This window comes from Leuciscus leuciscus, assembly GCF_965113295.1.
Source record: "Leuciscus leuciscus genome assembly, chromosome: 10".
NCBI lineage: Eukaryota > Metazoa > Chordata > Actinopteri > Cypriniformes > Leuciscidae > Leuciscus > Leuciscus leuciscus.
In genome coordinates, this window is record NC_138734.1 from 4613575 (window position 1) to 4638917 (window position 25343).

At 38.2% G+C, this 25343-nt stretch overlaps 1 protein-coding gene across 1 annotated transcript in view; it reads left to right on the forward strand.

Moving 5' to 3' along the window:
- Positions 1–25343, forward strand: part of kirrel3b (kirre like nephrin family adhesion molecule 3b) — a 205739-nt gene that overhangs the window by 159300 nt on the left and 21096 nt on the right. The window contains 5 exon segments of the mRNA XM_082182190.1: positions 2757–2907; positions 12346–12451; positions 19667–19815; positions 20173–20300; positions 21654–21780. Coding sequence (XP_082038316.1) covers positions 2757–2907; positions 12346–12451; positions 19667–19815; positions 20173–20300; positions 21654–21780 — 661 coding nt within the window.

Genomic DNA, 25343 nt, shown 5'->3' on the forward strand with positions numbered 1-25343 from the left:
ACATGGTCTTATAGAGACACAGATTGGGTCTTGACTGGCCACCCACGCAAGTCAGTGCTTTTGGCATTAAAAGGCCACAAGCTTCTGTGGGGGTTTGGCTGAAGGGACATTTTGCTGGAACTCTCACATGCTGGCAATTGCACTTTCATGAAACAATGTGCACAGCTAGATTTTGGGGTGTGTGTGCGTGAATATGTATATGTGTGTATGTATATATAATTAAGCGAATTAATTAGCGATTGGAGGCGTGGGATGAGATATGCGTATGAAATTAGTCATACAAAACCTGACAAATGTCTTAAAAAATGCAGCCCGTCGTCAATTATTCCTTGCTCATATATACAAGGGTGTAGTTTTGGTTTGAAGTGTGAACCGTTTAGCGGGGTCCAGATGCTCCCTTGTGAGGTTTCTTTAATTATTTATTTTTGTTTGTTTGTTTTTGAAAAATGGTCTTTTGTAGTATCATCCACACATGCGTTGATAACATAACTGCAATAAAGAAAATAGCCTAATTTACAATTTCTTGTTTACATATAGGATATGTATTTAATTTAATTTAAGCAACCAAATTTTTTATAGGATTTTCTAAATCATGTTTGTACATACAGTACATGTGTGTTGGCATTGTGTATACACAACCACCCTATACTGGTGAAAATCCACCCACTCCTTTTGTTTTAATTCCCATAAATCATAAGCAGTGTCTCAAAATAAGCTGATTGCAGTTTCTATGCAATGTGACGTCACAAACGCACCCACGACTGCTGACAGACTCCACCCTACTAGCATAGACCCCGCCCACAGTGAGCTGTACACAGTCCGACATGTTTATCTCCTCGCCAGAGCATTTAACAGCAGCATTCAAGTAAGAAATGTATCCTTATTAAAACTATAAAGTTATTCAGTCAAGAGCAGTGATTTTCTGTTTTTCTTTTGTTGTTTGTTTCATATTAACAGCATTAACAGCTACTGTAGGTACTGCATATTACGCTGTAATGCACAGATCTAATATACACATGTGATTTCTTTACTTGCTGTTCATGTTCACATACATAACCAACTGGGTTTATGTGAACTTTGTGTGTTTTTGACGTGTATTTGGAAGTTTAAGCGCAATAAGACATGGAAGAGAACCTAGTTTAATACTCACGTTATGCGTGCTTCGGGTGTGTGTGCTCAGAAAACCATATATCAGAAGTTTAGACTGATATGGCTTTAAAACGCATGCAGATAATAAACTTTCATGATGAAGAAGAACTGCCATGTCACGTGAGCATGACTGCGATAGAGATGATAATCAAAACCAAACTGGGCTACTTTTCCCAAAAGATTCATAAGTTGATCGGAGAACAATTGCCACCAATGGTCTCTACGACCAACTTACAGGCTTTTTGGAAATGCAGCCCAGATGTTTTAGTTTTTGGCAGAGTATCTGAGGCACGAGCTGTAAAGGCTCCGCCCTCTTCTGGAAAGAGGGGCGGGGAGCAGCAGCTCATTTGCATTTAACAGCATGTTTTACCTTCCACTCAAAAATGGTCATTTACAACATGGTATAATACATTCTCTGTGGGATATTTTGAGCTGAAACTTCACAGACACATTCTGGGGGACAACTGAGACTTATATTACATCTTGTAAAAATGAATTTTACCTTGACCTTGGAACCAGCAGCTTTGAGAGTCGAAGAGAATTAATGAGAAAGACAAAGTAAAAGATGAAGAAATAGTGAATATCATGGTGCATCTCTCATGTCTGCAACACAAGCCAGGAAGAAGGCCTGCTGCAATGGCCAATTTATTCTGGTGAGTGACTGTTGTGTTGGCCATGCTGGTTAGCATCTCTCTTTCTCTCTGCCTCTCCGTGAGTCATTGCTATGTGACAGAGAGTGTGGATTCTGTCGAGCGCTTCCAGATGGAGCTCTACGCTGGGCAGGCAAGGCCCAGCACAGACTATGACCACTGGAAAAGAAGATTGATTTCTTCTGTGGTGTACAACATGCCACGCACCAAAGCTTCACTCTCAAACTGCACAAAGGAGCCCACAGACATGCTGTTTTCTCCCAAAAAACAATCGGTCCATGTGCAGAGACACCATGAGCACAGTCCTGTTTGTCTCCATTTCCTGTGGACAGCTGGGGGGAAAAGTTTTGTAGTTTTTTTTTTATCCCAGCCTTGGGATTGATTTTGAATGATGTTGTTTTGTGCTGTCTTTCACCCTCAACGCCCATGACTTCAACTGAAAAAATCCCCAGTTTAGCTTTTCCTTAACTTTCCATACAATAACATCAATAAACAAAAATAATTTATTTTAAATGATTTAATGATTAAATCATTTATTATAATTATATTAAGTTTTATAATTACTATACAAATTAAATTAATAAAAGTGTAATTATTTCATAAATAAATAAAGGCACTGAAATGCTGTTCTGTACTCGTTAATGGGGTTCTATGTGGAACCCTAGTGTCCTTGACAACATTTTTAAGAACCCTCCATGTTTAAAAAGATTCTATACAAGGAGAAATGTTTTCAGTGATTGCTTATACATATATATTTTAATGTTTTATGGGTTATTTCAATTTAAAAAAAATTAAAAGGTATGTTTATGAGCTGTTCAATTCTTATTCTCAAATAAAATTTGAATTAAAACAAACGTAATTAATTAAAACTAAATCCATAAAATGATGCCATGATGGAAACCCCTAAAAGGTTTAAGAGTGTGGATCGTTCCTAACTACTTCATTCTCTTCATGTAGGCTTTTGTTCGAAATGGGCGAAGTGAGAGCACCATAAGCACCCTCTACATCTCAGCCTCCAACATCGAATCTGGACAGAAGATCATCTGTCGGGCGTCCAACAAGGCCGTGCCCAACGGGAAAGAGACCAGTGTCACTATTGACATCCAACGTAAGTGATGTCACACTCTGATTTTTCCTCTTAATTGTACTTGCAAGAAGTCAGTTTTACTGAATTAAAACCTCTAAATACATTGTGATACTAATCTAAGGGCACTTAATTTTTCACTATTAATGGGAGGTCTGTCTGCTGGAGTCTCATAATTAATTTAGATTTGCTCGTTCTGAGAGTGATATCAAGGCGAGCCATCGTTTGCGTTGTAAAAATGACACCAATTTGTGAATCGTCTATGCAGTTTTTCTGATATTGTTCACAATTTAAATTTAGAAAGCACAAAAACTCACTTCACAAACCACGTGGAAATTTAATCTCTACCCAATTTATTACTGATGGATAAAATCGTGTATTTTCCCCCTTTGAACATCCTGTTTCTTTCGGAAAAGAAGAAATTCACTTTGACTTTAAATTGTTTACATCTCACCCACTCGTTCTAGTTCCTTCTGGCTGGCCGTTTAAGTCTCTTCTCTGGAAGTTTCAGAGAACAATGCGGTTCTACTTGCATAGCGCAAACCCTCATCAGTGATGTTAACTATGACTAATAAAGCAGAACATGCTATTTAGAGACTCATTGCCGGTGACAGCTCCATTGTGCAACTTCATGCGTGACATAAGAAGTTATTTGTAGCACAAAAGGGAGCTGGGTGCAGGGTGAGGCGTTGTGGAGCAAAGAAGGCATTAAAGATGATTAGCATTTGTGTTGCACCAGCTTAGATCTGTGCTTGGATGTGTTTATGCAAAGCAGTGGACGTATATGTATGGTTAAGGATGATTGGCCAACAAAAAGCTCCTTTCACCAATGAGAAACCTTTCAGCACGCCCCATCTTTTGGCATGCCCATTTATCCGACCTGCAGATATCCCTCTCCAGATCTGCTCCCCATTCCACCATCTGTGTTTTAATTAAACCACGCGAGAAATCAGACCTACTGTAATTGAACTCCGGCACAGCACTGACAAATTTGTCAAGTCTCTGCACTCTCTAATTTCATTACACCACTCTCACCACCTCTCCTTGGAAAGATGGAAATATTTCAAATGTATCACAGAGGCGAGCCGTCTTGTTGCAAAATTCCACGCGGTTGAAAGGAACATCCCTGGGAGAGAGGCAGGTGGATGTGCAACGGGAGTCGTGCAAAGAGGATAATGAGGTTTTCAGAATTACATGCAGCCCAGTCCGCTTTTGAATGACTAAATGAATACCCGTCTGAGTGGGATACATTTACATCACCCTCCTGAGCTGGAGCTCTGCGAAGTATGAGACATTAAGTCAGAAGAAGGGAACAAATAAAGACGGTGAATAGTAAGCAATGACGGCAAGCTCCCCCTCTGAGGATCAAACACTAGCAGGTGTTTAATGAATAAGTTATGATGGTATCAGCAGGTGGGACAAAGCTAAGGATGCAAACGCGATGCAGAAGGGTACGAGTGTTTCCACAGGGGCATCCTCCAGGCCACAGGGGGGGTGTGTAGCCATGCAAATCAGTTAATATTGATGAAGGACAGCTGTCTGCTGATGCACAGCACAAATTATTCAGGGTAGAATCGAGCACCTCGCACACTACTGCAACATGCCCAACCGCTCAACTCACGAGATCATTCCAGTGGAAAATACCGTTTAAGCGTTTAATATGAATGAATGAAGCCAATGGGTAACTACGTGGAAAAAGCGTGTTCTCACAAGCATTCCCTCAGCTGTTCGATTATGAGTACGTTTAAGGCCAAAGTAACTTGTGTGCACACAAAGACAATATTTTTTACTAAAACAAGTTGTATTAAATGTGTATTTTAAATCTTAAAATTATATTTTAAATAAAACAACCTTGCAGATAATATAATACTAATAATTATACACTTTAATGACTGTTTCTTTACAAACTTAAGTACACTTTTAAAAAGTGCATTTTATAATGTCAAATTTTACTTTAATTCACATTTTGTTTCAATCATATTTTGTCGTGCTTTAAAGGACAGTTATTTTATGTGTCGACTAACATTTTAAAGCATATGTATTTGATTATAATTTGAACTGCAGTGTGTAATTCAATATTTCAAGTAACTATATTTGCAATGTTCTAAATTGTGAATTCCTTATTACTGTACTTATATTTGAATGCATGAAATACAATGTTCAATAGAAATGACATTAAAGTACATTTTAGTTTACCATAAATGCTTATTACATTCAGCATTACACTAAACCATATTTCAAAGACAATATTATGACATTACATATAAATATGTGCTCAAGTCCTACTTAAGTGGGTCAAAAAAAAAAACTCTAAGTTTACATTTAAGATTACATTTAATATACATTTATACTATAATGCATTTTCATGCAATTGCAAATTACATAATTAAGTGTCTAAAAACATTACAATCAGTTAAGAATATTATTTTTAAGTTTATTATTTCAATATTAAGAACTCTTTTTTTTTCACAAAGGGTAGAATGAAATCCGGATGTACTAAGTTCATCATGTTGTCATTGTCACGTGACCAACAGCGTCAGTAGCATTGCTTCACTGCCCTTCACAACCCCTCTCTTGTGGCCTGGGATCTTACATGGGATCGTAAAGTGTCCACATTGGATGTCCATTTCAGAATCTTGACTGAAGTAGCAGGTTATCTGTGTACTTGTTGCCTGCTGGTTTATGAATACTATGAATTCTGACTTACTACACCTTTCACATACTGTTTTTCGCCTACTTTATAGTACGCATATTTGGATGCAGGGATTGAAAGAATCACTTAACGCTCAAAAAGACACCCGTCACTCGTCGCCACTCACCGCCAACAGAAAGAGCCATCAAGTAAATCAGTTAATGAATCTTTTCGCTGAACTAAATCAAATTATTTGAGTCAATGGTATGCATCAGATCCCCTCTACTAGCTCTTATGGCTTTTCTAAGAAAATAAACAATTATAGATAAAGAACATATTTGCCATACTCCCTGAAAATCACAATAAGCAAAGTGTAGGCGAGGATAGCAACGCAGTGCCCAGACTCCGCTTTAGCAAGAGTAATGAGAATGAAAAAGAAAAATCAATATGCTTTATTTTACTTTTTTGTCCATGTGTATGTGTGTAGCTGGATCGATGTTGTGAGTGCAGTGCAGTGAACATGTTGCCATGTACCCTACACAGGCAGAAAGACAGAGAATCGATGGGTGACCCCAGGTGAACGACAGATATTCTTCCCGGCTGCCTGTTTAAAGGGAGTGACAAAAGGTTAAGATGAAAACCTTGAAGGAAGGAGGGAAGACTTTGATAAATTACTTTAGCCAAATGAAAGACACTTACTAAGACATTAAGGGTCGTGACACACCAAGCTGATGGCTGTCGTTTCCCAGCACTAGAGTCGGTGAGCGTCTGTCGGGCTGGTTTTTGTGGTGTGTTTCACACGTCCTCTAGACGTTCTCTCGTCTGCGGCTTTTCACCCCATTCATTATGTCAAAACTGCATCTATAGATATAGATTCATTGCAATTTATATATTTTATTTCGAAAATATATATAAATGTAATTTACATATTTTAGTTTGTCAAGAGATTTAAAGCACCATTTTTAAATAGTGTGCATGAGTGTACGTGCTCTAGTATATAACAACAAGCCTATGATTGAATCTGGAAATAAAGCAAAAGAACTCATCAGATGCCATGTCCGTAAATTATACCAAAATAATCTAGCATTAATCTCAAACAGATTCATTAAAAGAAGTTATTACTAAGTTATTACCACCTGCGGGACATCATTAACCAAAGTGGTTGAACGACCAATTTGCCACAATACGGTTTCATAAAACAGTCGTGACTAGCTAGTTGATTTCCTTAACGATGAATTGTGCTATTATAGTTAACACCAAGTTACATCGTGACCCCTGATTGGCTGTTCAGTGCACGAGAATAAACGTGAAAGTCATGAAAGCGTACAAAGAAGTCAAGGCTGTTCTAATGTTGAACCATCTTACCTGAGCTTTCCAACAACATGAGGCGCCTGGTATAAATAAATTGATCGACATGATTGATATTCAAAATGGCAAGTGCTGCTTTGTTTAATGGTTTGTATATACTGTATGCAGTCCTTGTTGTGTTCTCCTTTTTGATGAATGATGAATATAGACTATACCTGCTGGTATAGACCGTTATTTCCTTACACGCAGGCACAGAAAGCACATGCTAGATGGCAGTCATCTGGGTAAGGTTGCACCAGCCGTTCGTAAGTTCTTTCTTATATTGGAACGGATAGTCCACACTAGAGGCTGAGTAACTACTAGCTAGTTGTAACTAACTCTGCACTTTATTCGGTTGCACCATTTGCTCTGAAGGCAGAACAAAAAAAAACATAAGAAATGACATGTATCGATTATGACTGATTTTATTGGACATTCACAACACAGATCGATGCACACAACGGCGCACTGTTTAGGACGGGTTCGTGTTGAAGAGCCGCTAACAAAGTTAATCTTTTCACATAATGTTCTCGCTCTTAAAATGTAAGCGAGTGTAAATGTCAGCGTTATCATATATGCCTAAAGAATTGAAGTCTGTCAGGCAAAACAAGAGCTTATTGATACAGTTCAGTCAGTCTGCTATTTTATTCCAACCGTTACTCCTGATTGGAGGCTTCCATAAATATTTAGTTTATACGTAGAGTTAAAGTTCAATTAAGTTTAATGGTGCAAAAAATTTTTAAAAAATTGTTGTGGGTAAGTTGAAAGGTAGTGCCCATTTACGTCAAAACTAGGCTAAGTTGTAACTTATGCACAGCTGGTGCAACCGGCCCCTGTAGTCTTTGTGGTGTTCAAGCGCAGCTTTTCGGCTCAGACGCTGCCGACTCGAGGAGACAACATCGGCTTTTGTCGCCCCCTAGTTCTCTGATGTCAGCTTGGTGTGTCACAGCCTTAAGACTGATCAAAAAAAAGAAGAAAAAATCAAACCCATGAAGGATGTGTGTGCGTTTCATCACATCCATCTTCTAATATGCCCACTTTAGCTTTTGTCAGCCCTCATTCAGAGTCCACTTATTGACCACTTGGTTCGATGTGATAATGTCATCAGCAACAAAAGTAATTAAAGGCTTTCTGGATTTTTCCTCTGCTCAGATAATTCTCATTCTGATCAGCGCAGGCCTCTGAGACAGCCGCTCGCTTTCAGTCAAAATGAGGCCTAAATGAGACGAGTCCAAACATTATCCACTGCATTACTTCACCACTTAAACCTGTCCAGTTCAATGCATTTCCCTGACTTTATTTCCCTGTAATCATTTAAATGCAGGAATTAGATTTACTTCACAAATGTTGCTAAACATAAGCCCTCCTAGGATAATTTGACCCGAGGTTAAGCGAATTAGCATCTAAATATAAAAAAAAAATAAAAAAAAATAAAAACTAATTTATTTTAAAATGAGAAAAACCCAAACTTCACATTGCATTGGCCTTAGAGGGTCACATCATTTGACAGCAAAACCCGCTGATCCCGCAACGCAAATCCATATGTCTCATTTGAAATGAGAAGAAGCTTAAATGGAAAAATGGTACAATTTTGGTACAAAAAATGTACAACACAACCTCTTCACGACATTTAGTTTAATTTAAGATTTTTAAGGATTTCATTTAACGGCATGCCTTAAACAGAATTAGATGCACAGATGGGCTATAATTAGATTAGCGAAAAAATAACACATTTTGTGTGCATGAATATATGCTTTAGCAATACATTATTCATGTAGAGAGCTTGACAGATAACTCCACAGGGCAAAAACCACACAATGTTTACATGTGTTGCACAAAACTCTCGATCAAGAGCACTACATCAGTGTAAGCTATAGTGTACTGCATGGTTTTGGTGCTAAAATGCATTGATTATAGTGTATATACAACAGTGACTCACCGCAAAGAGCCTTTGAAAGTACTAGCCTCAGTCTCCAATATAGACACATGAACTGTGTTTGGAGAGAGAACGAAAGTTACTGTGAGATCTCAGTGTCAGTGAAGCCCACACTGTGGCACAGATTCAGTTGAGTTATAAAGAGATTAAATCGCCCTCCTCCTGCTGATACGAGGCTATCGGCCCTCTCCGAGAACAGCTGGCCACAGTGACCCAGGGAGAATGGAAATCAAGCTTTAAGAAAGACAGAAGCCATTTTCTTTGGCACCTTCCTCCCAACTCTGGGGAAGTTGGCCGATTGTTCAAAACCACCATCTGCTCTTTGCTTTGAACTTCCGATCAAAAGCTGTCATCTCACCACTGTCCCCCCCACCATTTTATTTTATATAATAATTTTTTTAGATCACTCCTCTCCTCCAATCCCATTGTTTTGTGGGCTGTCATTGTTGCCTTCGTGCTCTCCCTGTTGATGAAGCGGAGGAATTATCGGAGCTGCATATTGATGGCTTGCCGCGTGTCTCAGGCCAGAGAGACTCATGCATTTATACATCAAAGTGACAAACAGACTACTTTATTAAGAGACTGTCTGTCGATAGATTTGCGGGTCACGAGGGTCTTTGTGAGCTTCTGCCAGTCTGCCTCTCGAGCCGGGGCCTTTGAGAGGAGCTAGTCATTCCTCCAGGGATGAGCGTCCATCTAAAAATGCTTATTTCATTATTTAAGACAGAAAGTTAATGTCACACTTCAGTTTTGTTGTAAGTAGAGGACACTTTTGATGGCTTTCATCTCCCTCAAGGGTTACTCTCAAAAGACTTGAACTGACATCAAAGGCAATCATGATATGCTTCAAAACAGCTAAGGAGCTAAATGAATGTTAATATCAAAAATAATGAATATAAATCAATACGCCACTGAAGGCTATTCGGTAGAGTGATTTTATAACAGGTAAGGAGTGCCTGAAACCACCTTAATCATGGTAAATTCACTGTAATGCACGGAATCTGGTGGCTTATTGCATTTATGTTTTTATACTCTTACTACGCACTTTTGAAAGCTTTTTGAACAATCAATTTACAAGACCTGAACTTATTGCATAATAATAGTTTTGAGAACAGATTTTTAAACAAAAAAAAATCTAATCTTATCTTATCTTATGATAGGAGAATATGTAGCTCATACTTGAGGAGGAAAAACACACCTCAATTTTATTCAGAAGCCCAAACTAGGCAAAACAATATGTAAATTGATTGCTGATATTTATATGACCAAAAAGTAAGATTCAATTCTTATCACTTGTAATCAATCAATGAGATCTTTGTAACACTATAGCAGACTACACTGAAAAAAAATTTAAAAAAATAAAAAAATAAAGTACAATCAACTTGGATGTTTAAGTCATTTCAACTTAAATTGCATTAAACTGACTTTAAAAAATTAGTTGAATCTTGTATAACTTATATAAAAAAGTTGAAAATGGCTTAACTTATTTTGATGAGTTAAAGCAATGTAAAGACATATGTTGTTATACTTTATTGATCACATAATTTTTATTTTATTTTATAGGGGACTTTCATAAAATCAGTTGTCAATATATCTTAGTAAGACAATATTTTAAATGCTTAGTTTTATTATCAAAACTTTGTCGTTTTAATTGTTTGGATTACACAAATAATGCAATGTAATACAATGTTAATTGAGAGATGAACAAATAAACATTCCTCAAAAGCCTGATGTATAATTTTTGATACTTACATTTGATTATACATACAGATGATTTGTATAAAACGTATGTATGGATAATCAAGTATACCTAAGTTTTTATTCAGTCCAGTAAGTGTTCATCTTCAAATATTAGAAGTTAATCTTAAATTTACTTTACAAAAATCTGATTTCACAACAAAAAGACATGTGTACCATGATCTGAATGCCTTTTATTTGCTAAAACAGCATAAAGTATCAATCAGACCACAGAAGGCATGCAATACATTTAAAGGCCATATTGCCTATCAAATATAATACAGTAGGCTTTATATGGTTAATATTATTCAGCCTACAGTCGGGCGAATGGCTAATTTATGTCAACTAAGTGAATTAATATGCAATCTGAGGTCAATATTTAGAGGGAGAACTCTCCGTGTTATTATATGTATCAACCCATAAAGCAGCCTGAACGCCCTTACCTCTGATATCCACCTACCTGCATGCCCAATTAGCCAGAGTAAACGCTTTACACGTATCCTGCTGGTACCCGGGCAGCACACAGCACTAATCAGTTTGTCCTGCTCGCGCCGGTGTGTCCCGCGGGCTCACGAATGACGGTTAGTGTTGTGCAGCCTGTGAACAACCTGGCACAGGTGTGTGTGGTCAAAAAAGGCAGATGGGGAAAAAGGGCAGCACCTGCACCAACCGCCGGGATGCCACTCTGCCCAGCTGTGCTCCTGTGGGCCACACACTGTACTTCAGGAGACACACACACACTTCACACTGCAGCAGTGCCCCGATGGCACTCCAGCTGAGGCAGTCCTGTTCTCTTTTGGTCCACTGATCTGTGTTAGAGACTAAATTAGAGTAACTTGAGTGTAATAGCACACGTATGTAGAATAGCTGGCTCTCAAGCGCATGACGATCCGGTTTGTCTTTCTCTCTCTACTCATCTATCTTTATCTCTCCCGACTGTGCTCCCTGTGGATGCTGAATCGCTGATGTGTGCTGCTTAGCTTCTGCGCTTGCCACTGTCCGGTCTTGGTAAAAGCACAACAATTAGGTCTCTTTTTTTGCATCCCTGGAGATCCATAAATCTGTTTTTGTTGTGCGGTGCAAAAATACAGCTTGGCATTAGAGGCGTATGAGGGACATCTACTGCATCTAATTGTAATATTTTGAATTTAAATATGCTAAATAAAGATTGGGATAGTTCACCCAAAAATGAAAAATATATCATAATTTACTCACCCCCATGTGTTTCCGAACCCATAACACTTTTGTTCATATTTAAAATATATTTTTGTCCCTCCATTGACAGATACGCTACTACCATTTTAACACCTCAAAAAGTTCATAAAGAGATCAGTTGTACTATTTCATTTTTGTGCATTAATATTATGTACTGTGGTAAAAAAAAAAAAAAGAACATTTAATGTAAGCAAAGTGTTAATGAAAATGAAAAAGGTATGATGCTATTGCTTGCATAATCTGTGTTTGTTATTAATATCCCAGTTTAAATGTCATTACGCTGTGTTATTTTTTGTTTTAGCTGTAATGATTGAATGATAAACTGTTTTTCCACTTAGTTCTCTTTTGCAAAGATTAGAAGGTATACCTCTCATTAGTCGACACGGTGCTTTAGTTAGTGCTTTGTTCCCTGATTTTCACATCTTTTGATGATGCGCAGTTAATACTCTCACAGTTATTTCCGACTCTCCTACTGTACGTGACCAGATAATAGCTGAAGCAAATCTTCACCTATTGTTTTCAAATTACTGAGCATTTTTGTGGAAAAAGTAATGTTTTCTTATAGGTTTATTTTATTACTTTTGTCTTCTTGCAGACTTGCCGTTGGTGAATCTCTCTGTGGAGCCTCAACCAGTCCTGGAGGGAAACCTGGTGAAGTTTCATTGCTCAGCAAAAGCTAATCCGCCAGTCACCCAATACAAGTAAGACGCCAAACACGACAGCCAAATCATTACTGTAGGTGCTTCATAATAACACACCCTGTGATGAGGATCAAATAGAGCTAACTAATTCACATTTATCTTCTGACTGGCACATCACTGTGTTGCATCACAGAGAAACGCTCTGGCATTTAGTTGCAAAATATTTTTAGAGCCATCTCAAAACTGAAATCCACTATCCTGGCTGGCATCGGTTCGGTATGTCTAAGCCAAGACAAGGATCAGGGCGCCACATCAGGCATTCAAATCAAAGCAGGGATCTGATACACTGATCCAATATCCAAGAATAATGTTTCCTGTCCTCTCCAAACAGATGAGAAAGAGGTTGGAATACAAGTTATTTATTTCCGTGAGATGTAGCCTCGGCCTTGCGGAGGGCCAATAGCGAGACGATTAGTTAGAGCGTTTCTGTGTGGGTTTTAAAACGAGGTGAAAAATAAGAGCAGTAGAATCAGTAGTGAAGGGAATTGCACAGCGGTGATTCGAGATGTACTGAGGAATAGAACGGATGTGCGATACAGTTGTAGGTGGGCAAACCGAGTTGTTTCTAGCCTTTTTTTTTTTTTTAATGACAGATGCTGGAATCAGACATGCCTGTGTTTGATTACCCATCAGGCCAGAGGAGAGCCTTGGCAGAATGAACACACATTGGCCGTTTTGTTTTTCACACCTGAGCTTCAGTGAGATGACCAGAAATGGCATAACTTACTGAGTTACACTGAAAGAATGTCATAATAGTATGGCAGAGTCTAACAATTCAGGAATATTTACAGACTGTATAGACTTCAGCACGTCAAGTTACCTTACCATGGTATCTTGTTTTTCCACCTTGTACATGCATGTTATTTTCTCTTCATGGATATGCATATTGCTGCTAGAATCTTAATTATAAAGGACAGGACCAATAACATGAGCTTAAGCTGTAATGTTCTTCATTTAGTATAGGCTTTGTTGCTCTTTACATATGTTTCAAGTACTGACAATGTTTTTTTCCAGAACCTATAAACTCTAACTTTAGTCAGTGTAACTATTTCTAGTTATGCAGTTGTCCATGGACATTTTGTATTTTTCTTGAAACTAAGCCCTTTATCTGATAGATTTTTTTGTTCCTTTATCCCTGTGAGGTATGTGGCATTGGATGCTGATAATATAATAGATGTAGGAGTAATATCCATCCTCAATTCAGCTCGAGGGAACAAAAGATAGCTAGCGGATGAGGGACAGAGTGAAGGAGAGGGAAGAGCGAAGGAAAGAGACTGCGAAGCTGTAAAAGAAAACAAACAAAACACCAGGCAGAGCACATATTTTATTTAGGCATTTTATTTATTTATTTTTCTTCAGAAGGTTGTAATAGCGTCAGGTTTTATGTGAGGTTTTCTTTTCTTCTATGCAATAAATAAATATTTTCACAAAGTTAACTTTCAGTAAGCATTGTTAGGATGTTTCCTTGGTAAGCCTCCAATCTGGTACACTGAAAAAAAATAGTTTTACAATCACATTTTCACTCAGAAATTGCTGGTAAACTGTAAAAAAAAAAAAAAAAAAAAAAAAAAACACATTGAATTAAACATGAAATGTTTAAGCAGAAAGACTGAAAAAGTATTTTTATGTAAAAAAAATTTGCCGTTGTGGAGTAACACTGTACAGTCTCTATAAACTATGCCAGTTTGCTGTAGTCTAGTCTAGTGCATCTTTCATGGCCTGCAAGTTAGGATGCTGCATTGTGCAAATTGCATTTACCACATCATTTTTTACAGATAAATAGATTTGACAGAATTTGCACAGTTAATTTAGTGAATCGGATGGTGAAACAGCTCTGACGGTACATGAAAATATTTTTCATTATTGCAATATTTGCAAATATTTCGAGTATGTGAGCTGTGCGGAGCGAGGAATGATTTTGCTTGAAGCAAGGAGTCGGAGCGTCAGTGTTTTCTTTCACTCCAGGGTTTCTGAAAGCACTCCATCACGAGCATAACATGTTAACGGCCCATGAATTCCCCACGTTATATTATTAGCGATCAGAATTTGTGAAATATTCTTTCTAATTATATGATGCTATCCGTCTCAGGACAGCGCACTGATTTCCTCTTTCTCACGTACGTGTCTACGGGCGCCGTAGCAAGTGCTGACATTGATCTGAGGGAATTTAGTGGCATCTCACTTGTGAATTTAATAAATGTCTTGATTGACGCTCGCTTTGATGACTTTCACTGTGGGAGAGCAATAAAAATATCAGAGCCGGAGAGTGTTGGAATTAATGATAGCCTTCCGAGAAGGATTCATGTACCATGCTGCATTGAAATGTCCCTGACATTAACGTGGGGTAATTTTGTCGGCCATTGATTAAGGGACTAAAGAAGTAGAAATGCTATTATTGTGGTGTCACCATAATGTGGTGTGGGGAGGAGTGGTCATGTGCACTGAGACGGATCATTACCACTCTGGTTCATTTTATGAAATGGGAGTCAGGAAAGATGTGGACTTCATTTGCCCCAAAACAGTGTCTTAAGTTTGAACATGACATATTTTGACGGTGGCTCTTTTATATCCGTGTAAAGATGGTAATCTGCTACTTGTAAAATGGTGCTTTATATTGAAACCATGTTGTGATATATTATGGAACTAATATGTTTCAGTTTAGTTTATGTTTTTAGTTTCTACTATTTGTGTTGTATTAATGTTGTATTGTTCATTTTTTAAACCTTTTTCATATTTAATAATAATATTTAGTTAGTTTGTTTAGTTACTTTTACTATCCCTGGCAATATGTTTAAAAAAAAAAAAAAAAAAAAAAAAGGAAAAGAGTAAACATGTCCTTTGATTGACAAACAAACAGATTTACTCCCCAATTATCACAATAACAATTATGTGTGGTGCGTTGTGCTTGTTAGCTGTCTGTTTTGGGGATAGTTACTGTAAGCCATGTTGCAGTGATGTCTTTGACGTAGCTGATGAAGAGGTTTTCATGGTGGGTTGCTTGCTTTGCTCATCAAGCGTTTGATGTGCACACACAGATACGGGCCGTTTCGTTGTTTGTTTTCCATGGCCGCGCTCCCCGGCGACTCTCAGAAGCAGCCAGACATGATTCATCAACCAGGGAACAGCACATGGAAAACTAACCAACAGCAACAGATGCAGCCGATATCTCAAAACAGAAAATTAAACTCCGGGCATCTGTCCTGCTGGCTGCTAGATTGGCCAATATGAGTCCATGTCGTGATGGTATCATAATGGAGTGAACAGCTGCAGCTTGATTGTAACCTAGAAAGTGTGTGTGGCGTTATCAGACTGGGAGAGAAGGATGGAGAAGACAGCCTCATCATCTCCGGCACCTGTCAGCATACAGATGAATACTGAAACATAGTTTTGCCCAGTATGAAAACTGAAACATTAGATCTATCAAATCCAATCTGTGGTGCTGTTTACCACACAATTATTCTACCCTTGTGGAAAAAAAGTGTGCTTAGATGTACTAAATGTATATGTAAAAAAAAAAAAAAAAACGGTATTTTCAGATAATATAATATTAATAAAATAAAAGGCCACTTAAGTATACTTAAAGAGAGTACATTTTCATGACTAAAATATATAATATAGGCATTTTTGGGTGAACTATCCCTTTAAGTCCTGCTCTTTAACTAATTGCATTTAATATAAATTATGCATTTTCATTTAATTGTAAATAAATGAATCAAGTGTCCAAAAACATTACATTCAGTTCACACTTACTGTAAGTTTTGAAGTATATTATTTTCATAATAAGAATTGTTTTCTGTACTTATTTTCCCCAAGGGTATGCCTCTCCTACCAATCAAAAAAGATCCTGCAAACACCAGAAGTGTTTTGTTGTTGCTGTTGCTATAGTCGTTAGTGGGGTTTTTTAGAGCATTGACTTATAGGAATGTCAAACATTAGATTCCTCCTGATACTGTACCCTTCTACTCCAGAATAATAAAGGAATCTTTGAGTTTTCCAAAGTTTACACAGGCACTCAGTTGGGTCATGTTTGTTCTGTTTTGAAGACCCTGGCTGAAGCCCAGCGGAGCCACTGTGCTCACGGATGTTTTGGCTCTTTCAATGTGCAGCGCTGAATCCTTCAGCTCTGGCAAAGCTAACCCACCATTTGGGTCTTCTCTACCGGCCAAACCTCCCAGTCTGCCACCCCATAGGATTAAAACCAACATGCAGTCCTGCTTTGCTCTACATTGCCATAGTTTTGTGCTGTCAGAATACTTTTGGTAGAGCTGTAAATGGATAAAAATGACTGAATTAAATATGCAATTTGTCACTGATTAAATCTAATTAATAACATGATTTGCATAGGCTATATTGTTTTTTTATTTCCAAGTGAGACTTTGCATTATTGTGGAAGATGGAGAAATCATTAAATAGACATTACAAAAAGTGAATTTAGAAGTTACACTGGATCTATAGATATTTTTTACAAAAACATGTTCTGAGTGAACAACCAAAAATAAGTACACTTAGCATTCTTATAGCACACAAGCTTGAATGTAAACTGTTAGCATTACAACGACACAGTTCCGGTAAAGCATGAGAAAGATTTAAGAGGTTTGCATGGGCAGCGCTCCATAAATATTGTGTGTCATAATAGTTGCTTTCCCCTTTTCTGACTTGAGGAAATTGCATTTAAATGAATAGGAAAGATGTGCTTGTTGTCACAAGGGACCACAGCCAAGATTGAATAAACAGAAAAAAACATTGTAATAATACAAGTTTATAATGAAAGATGCACGTAGCTAACGCACAAATATAAGCTAGTTACTTAAAAGATGATAATCATCCTCCTAGGCTCCTGTAATAAACAGGCTATTTAAAGCTGAATTAAATTATGGCATAGTCAATCTTCTCATCTAATTACAAAGCAGCAGCTTCAAAAGCTTCAAGTGTAATTTATATGTTACTGCAAGAAAGAAAAACTCTGGTAGACGTATAGCAGGTGACTGCTTCTGTAATTGCCCATAAACATAAAGTTTCACAGTGATGCATATTCACTTCCCCTAGAACAATTTCGTGGAGGACGGAGACGACAAGCGCAGCCGTCTGCACTGATTTGAATATTTTTGGAAGCACAGGTGTGCCTGTGCAGATTTAGCAGACTGTGTTCTGAGCTGCTTATGTTAACAACATGGCACAGTGCTTCTCAAGCACACTAGCTAGGCCAATTACAACTGCTCTCCCTCCTTACTTTAATTTAGTCAAGAGGGAGACTGTTATGATTTAAATGACACTCTATCAGGCCCCACAGATGGCATGAGTTAGTTGCAGAGGTAATGAATTGTGCGCTCACTCCCACAGAGCAGGTGAATAGTGAAGTTTTGGCACCGTTCTACCAGTGCCGGCTGCTTTGAGTGTACTGAGATGTAAAACTGGCTTGGTAAAGCGATACTTCTTAACAGCGAGGAGTTAACTGGCATTGAATATACTCGTTTATTGAAATATGTACCCTAGTGTCAGGCTGTGACACCCATTCTCCATTAGCTTTGGCTTGTACAAATGTGTCCCATCTTAGTCGCCAACAGGGAACCACAAACTAGACCAAGCAAGTGACATAGATGTGCATTACTTTGTCAGTTTGGGAGAAACTAAGTCCATTCCTCTTACATAAACGAATAGTTCCTCATGCAGAGCGCTGACAATTCCTTAACATCTAGTCTCATTGGTACAGTATATGGGGTTTGTGTCATGTGGAGAGAGGCTCGGGATTTGTTTTTGCCAGTCTAGCTCCATTCAGTGTTGTTAACTTGGTATCCAGACACAAAAAAACATGCTGAGGCAAGATAAATCTCACTTCAATGATTTGTCATACAACAGTGTTGTAATTTCCTCAAACAAAACCAGGATACATCGGCTCCCACAGAGGGTGGTTGTCTTTCTTTCTGTCGGTCGGTCTCTATCCACCTACAGACAGACAGCTATCATGTCTCATTGGTGACTATGATAGAAGCGAATGGATTAGACACCAGGTTTTCCTGTTATTGCCATGGTAACCTCTAAATTGTGTTTCTCTTTTCCCGTGATAGCGTACATCTGGCAGGGACTTGTAATGATGGTTTTCTGTTCCATTAAAGGAAGAAGTTAGGCTTAAAAGGGGTTGAAAATATAATACCACTTTTACAAATGAGTTTAAGGACATATCAAATTATCTTAGATAGCAGTGCTTTGAATTTATAAATGTATAAATGTGGGTTAAAAGTGTAAGGGAATTTAAGACTGAAGTTTGATGTAATGACTTGAATCAGTTAAAATGGTTTAACCAAATTACGACATATTCAAAGATAAACATCTTTTGCTGGACCTGGAACAACATTCTGATAAAACATAGCCCTAACTTAGTTCTTAACCCTTAACTACCTATACAATTATAAAAGAAATGCTAGATTGATAAGAATGTTTCACCAAACCCAGCTCTAAACGTAAATAAGATTTCCCTTTGAGGATCGAGTGACAAGCTGTTGTACCCATAATATAATGTTTGCAAAGTGTACAGATTAAAGGGATACTTCACCGATTAGCATTAAGCTTTGTATCAGTTGAAACCCGGTAGTATTTTGGAATGACCGTGCTTCCCTCCCTCATGTCCCCCTGAGACGAGAGATTTCTGTATTGTGTGTCTGGAAAAAAAACTCAGATGACGCAAAAATCGTCATTGGAGGCTCTTTTTTTTTGTCCGGAGGCGAGAGACTACAGCCAGTAGGAGGAGCTCGTTCCGCATGTGTTCAACCCGCCCATAGGGGGATCTCACAATTAAACGGAGTCTTTTCAGTTTCGAGTCGACTAGTAGCCTAGTCGTATAATTTCTTCCGATACTGCCCTCTGTAACCGGTAGGCGTGGCTTGGGAGTGTCCTCGTAGGGCAGCGAAGCAAGTGCATTCTGGGAGTTGTTGTCTTTCATCCACATGAGCCAAAAATACATTTTCTGGCTTTTCTCAGTCTAGAAGGCACCAACTTCTAAAATAATTTCACATTTCTACTACATAAATGACCCAATTTAAATACACATTCATCTTTCCAGCGGTGAAATATCCCTTTTAATGACATCCTGCAACATTTTGTATTTCAATGCTAAATGAAATATATGAAAACCGTCAAGTACACTGACTTTTTGTGTGGTTCATCATTAACTTTTGTTTAGTACTGATACTTGTAATAATCACTTTTTACTGCTTGTAGGTGGGCAAAAGGAGGAAGCGTGATAAAGGAGGTTTCAGGAGACACTTATGAGGTCGTAGTGGACCACTCGTTTTTCACAGAGCCAGTTTCCTGTGAGGTCACTAACCCACTCGGGAGCACCAACATTAGTCGGAACGTGGATGTCTACTGTGAGTTATTTCTGTTTGTTCATAACAGAGGTGTCCAAACCATCCTGGAGGACCACGTTTCTGCAGAGCTACCACCTTCTCCAACATACATGCACACTTCTGGTAATCCTAAACACCTTGATTAGCAGGTCCAGGTGTTTTAAATTAGCATTGGATCAAAACTCTGCAGGAATTTGACCCACCTTGAGCAGGATTGGACACCTCTGGTTTATAGTTTTTAGTAGGTATCTCCACAAATATCAGGAGAATTATTATGAGAGACTATAATTCTCAGCTTCCTTCAATCTCATATTAAAACAAGCTTGCAAGTTTGTGTATCTCTGAGTAGATCGTATAACCTGGCCTGTTTTTCTCCAGTTGGACCTCGGATGGCTGCAGAGCCCCAGTCTTTACAGGTTGACCTAGGATCAGATGCTGTGTTTAACTGTGCCTGGACTGGAAATCCCTCTTTAACTATTGTATGGATGAAAAGGGGATCTGGAGTGGTAAGTTGCTAGACATTGTTGTTGGACATTGCCCTTTAACCCTACTGAAAGATTAATCTTTTGAAGCAAACACACAGTTCTTTTACAACATCCATCCCATTTTTCATTATAGCTACATTAATAGTCCATTGATGTTCAGACAACATCTCATCTTTGTAAAGAAGAAGAGATCATGCAGACATGAAAAATCAAGTTTTTGGCTTTTCATCCATTCATTTTAAAGTTCAATATGATATCATTGACTACGTTTACATGCAGCCAATAACCCGTTCAAAACCGGGATATTAGCAATAACCCGGTCGCGCACGGCCATGTAAACACCGGCAAAAACCCGGATATGCTCATATCCCGGTTTTTAAAAACCCGGATATTATACCTGGGGTACCCCCTTTCTAACCCGAATATTTGGTCATGTAAACGCGTATCGGCATATCCCCATCAAAAGGAACATTGATTTGTGTTCTGCGCATGTTCTATTCGCAAGGAATCTTGGTCTTTTGAGTAGGGACGGCGCATACAGAAACCCGCGTGCAGTATACCGGAAGTAAACAAGAACATGGCGAGACGCAGCACAGCACCACACTTTTGGGGCGAGGAGGAAAGCGCAAACAAAGGCGATCGCTATCTGCCCCGAACTACTCATTATCCGCGTGCTGCTGCTGTTGTTGTTGTCTTTGGATACAGGAAAAAGAATCGGAAATGACGCATATTGCGTCTTAAGGAAGTCCGTACGTCCAGACGCTAACCGTGCGTCGCCGTTTACATCGGGATATTGTAAATTCCATGTATACAGGAGTAACTCTCTCTGCTCACGCATGTAAACGCGTTATTCCGAATGTTTCAGAAACCCAAATAGTGACTCTAACCCGACCATAACCCGGATATTGGCTGCATGTAAACGTAGTCACTGATATGAAAACCTTTTGATATATTAATACATTGGCTTTTATTCCTGAACAGCTCAGGAACTGAATAGAAAAAAAATCATTGAATTTAATATTTCAAGGACATGATGGTACATAGTGTTTACACTCAGAGCTGTACCCCGATGGCAAACATCAGGATTTTTAAGGTTCCCTGCAATCCTATTGCCTGAAGACAGATAGTGCCTCAGTTTGGGATACGTCCGTTTGCTGGCACAGACCGACCGGTCTTATTTCTCTCCCGGTTGACTGTCACCTACCATCTCCCATGTTCACATGGTCCTCCTCATCTGACCCAAATTGGATTTTAATAATTGAGAAGAAGGCCCTTTTCTAAGCTTAGCTGCCCATCCGTCCTGATTCGTTTTGACTCTGGCCAGCTCCCTTTGCACTCCTTGTGAATGTTTTGATCTTTGACTTTTGACTGCAGGTGCTAAGCAATGAGAACATCCTGACGCTGAAATCCGTCAGGCAAGAGGATGCTGGGAAGTATGTGTGCCGTGCGGTGGTTCCTCGCGTTGGAGCGGCTGAGAAGGAAGTCTCTCTCACCGTAAATGGTAAGTTTGACTCTCTTCTAAAAGGTGCATGGCTAATGAGAGTTTGACTAGCAGGTATAAGGTGTGTCACTTTATGTTTGACGGTTGCAAACATCCCCGTTTGGAACATGTGTAAGTAAATAAGGTGCACGCAATTGAAAATCCAGGTGACAACTAAATGAATTAGACCTATTTTGGCATTCATGTTGACTCTGAGACAGAAGTTTGATGTTTACTCTTCGGTCTGCCGTTTCTCTGGACTAATGCTGATTATATTCAGTAAGAATTGCATGAGGAGCTGTTTCTTAGGCTGTGACAGGCTAATGAACACAGGAGAATAGCGGGAGACTGGCTACTCTCAGATAAATGACTTCATTACGGCCGCTTGAAATTCAGGCGGCATGCATTAGCCGCACAACAGCTTTCATTCGCAAAATCCAACACGTCTTTTAAAAGCTCCTTTCTCTCCGAAGCTATTTGCCATGGGCTACGGCTTTGACGTGAGTGGAAAATAAGAGAAGTTCAGCCAAAGTGACAATTGTGTTTGCATTGAATGATTCCTCTGCAAGTTTAGAATCACTAATGCAGTTTGGTGCTGTGAAATGAAAGAAAATCAATAAAGAACTGTTATGACTGATAGTATTAATATGCAAAGTGAGACATTCATTCTAGACCTACAGAGAATGCAGGAATTATAGAAATTACAGATTACTTTCATCAAGTACATTCTGTTCTTTATGGGGACAGTGAAGAGTACCTCTGCTTTGCATTCATTCTTGACTAGAGAGTTCAGGATGGCATGGAATCCTTTAATAAATGCAGTCATGTTGTTTGTTTTTCTGGTAGTAGAAAGATATCTGGAGGTTTATGAAAAGATCAAACACTGTGCCATCATGTTTCTCAGTATTAAAACATTTAAGCCCACAGGCAACTCAAGTTGCCGAAGGCTCTGCCACTCTTTTACCATCTGTGAATATTTTTGGGGGTTGACTATAGAGTCTATAAACAACAGGTATAAAAGTAAGGAACCTTAGCAAGAGCTTTTGACAATATATTCAGATAGAATAGAATTGTGTATTGAATTCAATTGAATTTTCAGACATCACTTTTGAATCAAAATAAAATTGAGTAATTAATCACAGTCGACCTGAAGATTCACACCCCTGGTCTGGCACTATATTAGTATGTCACTTTTTTTACAATCAGATAAATTCTCAATGGTTAAAATCAAATTCTCCTCTGCTTATTTTTATCTCTAAAAAATCCACCACATTACAGAAGTGAAATGAAGCAAATGTGGTTTCACATTCTACGAGAATGAGTTAACAATTATGCAAATAATTCTTAAGACACATCTCCGAAAAACAACAACAAAAAAAAACATTAATTTGATTCCATGTATGGAGTATCTAAGATTACCTCCTCTGAATTGCTATTTTATTAATTACCCATTTACGTTGTTTATTATTATTTTTGCATAATTTTACACCTCTTGACCTGGATCTGTCTTTTAGGTTTCAAAAAGCAAGACTTTTTTGATTCTTTTCAATAAGTGAGCCCTTTCGCTCTAAAAGCCTCAAGAGGACTGCAAGCTGTGTTCCAACTCATTTCTGGAAGTGAACACGAGTGCTGGATGTTAGACTCGAGCACCTATAGCACAGTCTTTGATGTGGCAACATGTGGCGCAGGCTCTCTTGTTGCACGGAGCTGATTGTTTCAAGTTATGGTGCATTTGGGAGATGAAGCCGATCATTTCACATCTTCCTCATCAACATGTGCTGCTGACGAGTGAGTGAAATTCAAAAGCATTGACGTCAAGAATGATTGATGACCAGAGCTTTGTGTTTCAAAGGCTTGATCAGTAAGAGAAAAATAAAAGAGAGAAAGCAAGTGAGAGGGGAACTAGAGCTCAAATAAGAAATAATTGACCTATGCTAGGTTGATCCTCACTGAGTCACATAAAAACTAATTAATGCTAACAATTAAATGCACATGTTTAGAATTCGTCAATATATGTTTCCTCCCAGTTGCCTGTCACTGGAACCCAGAGCTCCTACTGAGACTCAGAATATAGACAAGAGAGTTCCAGCATTCTCTCAGGGCCAATGTAATTTAATTATAATCAAATAGCTAGCAGGGGACACCGTTTGCAGAAAACACGCTAATGGATGCACATTGCTTTCTGCTTTTTGCTTCCTAGATCCTCGGATAGGGGTCTCATTTATCCATGTGTATTTTGAGCCTTAATGGGATTTAATATCTGGATGTGTCCTTATGTTCATTTATTTGTGATGTTGCTTGTGGATATGGCTTGCGGATTCAATTTGTTTGTTTTGTTATATATACACTACTGTTCAAATAAATGTTTTTTTTTTTTTTTCTACTCACCATCGCTGCATTTAAAAAAAGTGTTAAAAAAAATGTAATATTGTGAAATATTACAAATGAAAAGATAATTTTTCTATAATATTATATTTTAAAATATATATATTTTTCTGCATCATTACTTCAGTCTTCAGTGTCACATGATCCTTCAGAAATCATTATTTTATGCTGATTTGCTGCTCTAGAAACACGTATCAATGTTTAACCTGGACATTTTTTTCCAGAATTCTTTGATCAACAGAAAGTTCAAAAGAACAGCTTTTATTTCAAATATAAATATGTTGTAATATTATAAATGTTTGTACTGTCACTACTACTTTTACTGGTCAATTTAATGTGTCCTTTCTGCATACAAGTATCAATTTCTTAAAAATAGCAGCAATTACTGTTCTCTACATTGATAATAATTAGAAATGCAATTTTCATTTTGCATGCAAAATCAGCATATTATAATGATTTCAGAAGGATCATGTGACACTGAAGACTGGAATAATGACGCTGAAACATTACATTTTAAATTTGTATAATATTTCACAATATTACTATTTTTACTGTATTTCTTGATCAAATAAATGCAGCCTTGGTGAGCAGAAGAGACTCCTCAAAGAATCCTAAAGATTACAGGCTTATAAACAGTAGTGCACAGTAGTGTAGTGTACTAGACATATTGCAAGTAGGAATAAGAAATAGTTTTATTTTGACAAGGCATCTGTTTTCTTGCTGCTAAATGTTAACATCGTGCAGGGGAAAACGTTTGTAATATCCAGCGGTATCAATGCGACAATCAACTCACTCATGCGACAATTTCTGACACAGTTGTCCATGCGTAATTGTATCGTTGTATGTGAACAGATACAAATCCTATTTCACAGTGAGATCATTAACCTTTCCTCTTTTAGTCTTGACTACACTCCAGAGACAGATCACACAAGCTCCACTGACTCGCTCATATAATGTCACCAATTGTGAAATCTGTGAAAGTGTGAAATTCCTTAATAGATGGATGGTTGAAAACGTGTGCTTTGCCATGGGGTGAAGGCACAATCTAGTGGAGGTGAAGTGCCTTAGGGAACATTTTATGCTATAACAAAAATGAGGTTGAAAGGAATAAGGGGGAAGTAGTTTCTAGGCACTTCTGTGAGTTCAGGGAAGACATTTAAAAATAGGGCGTTGTGTGCCCAAGGTCAGTGTGCAGGTAA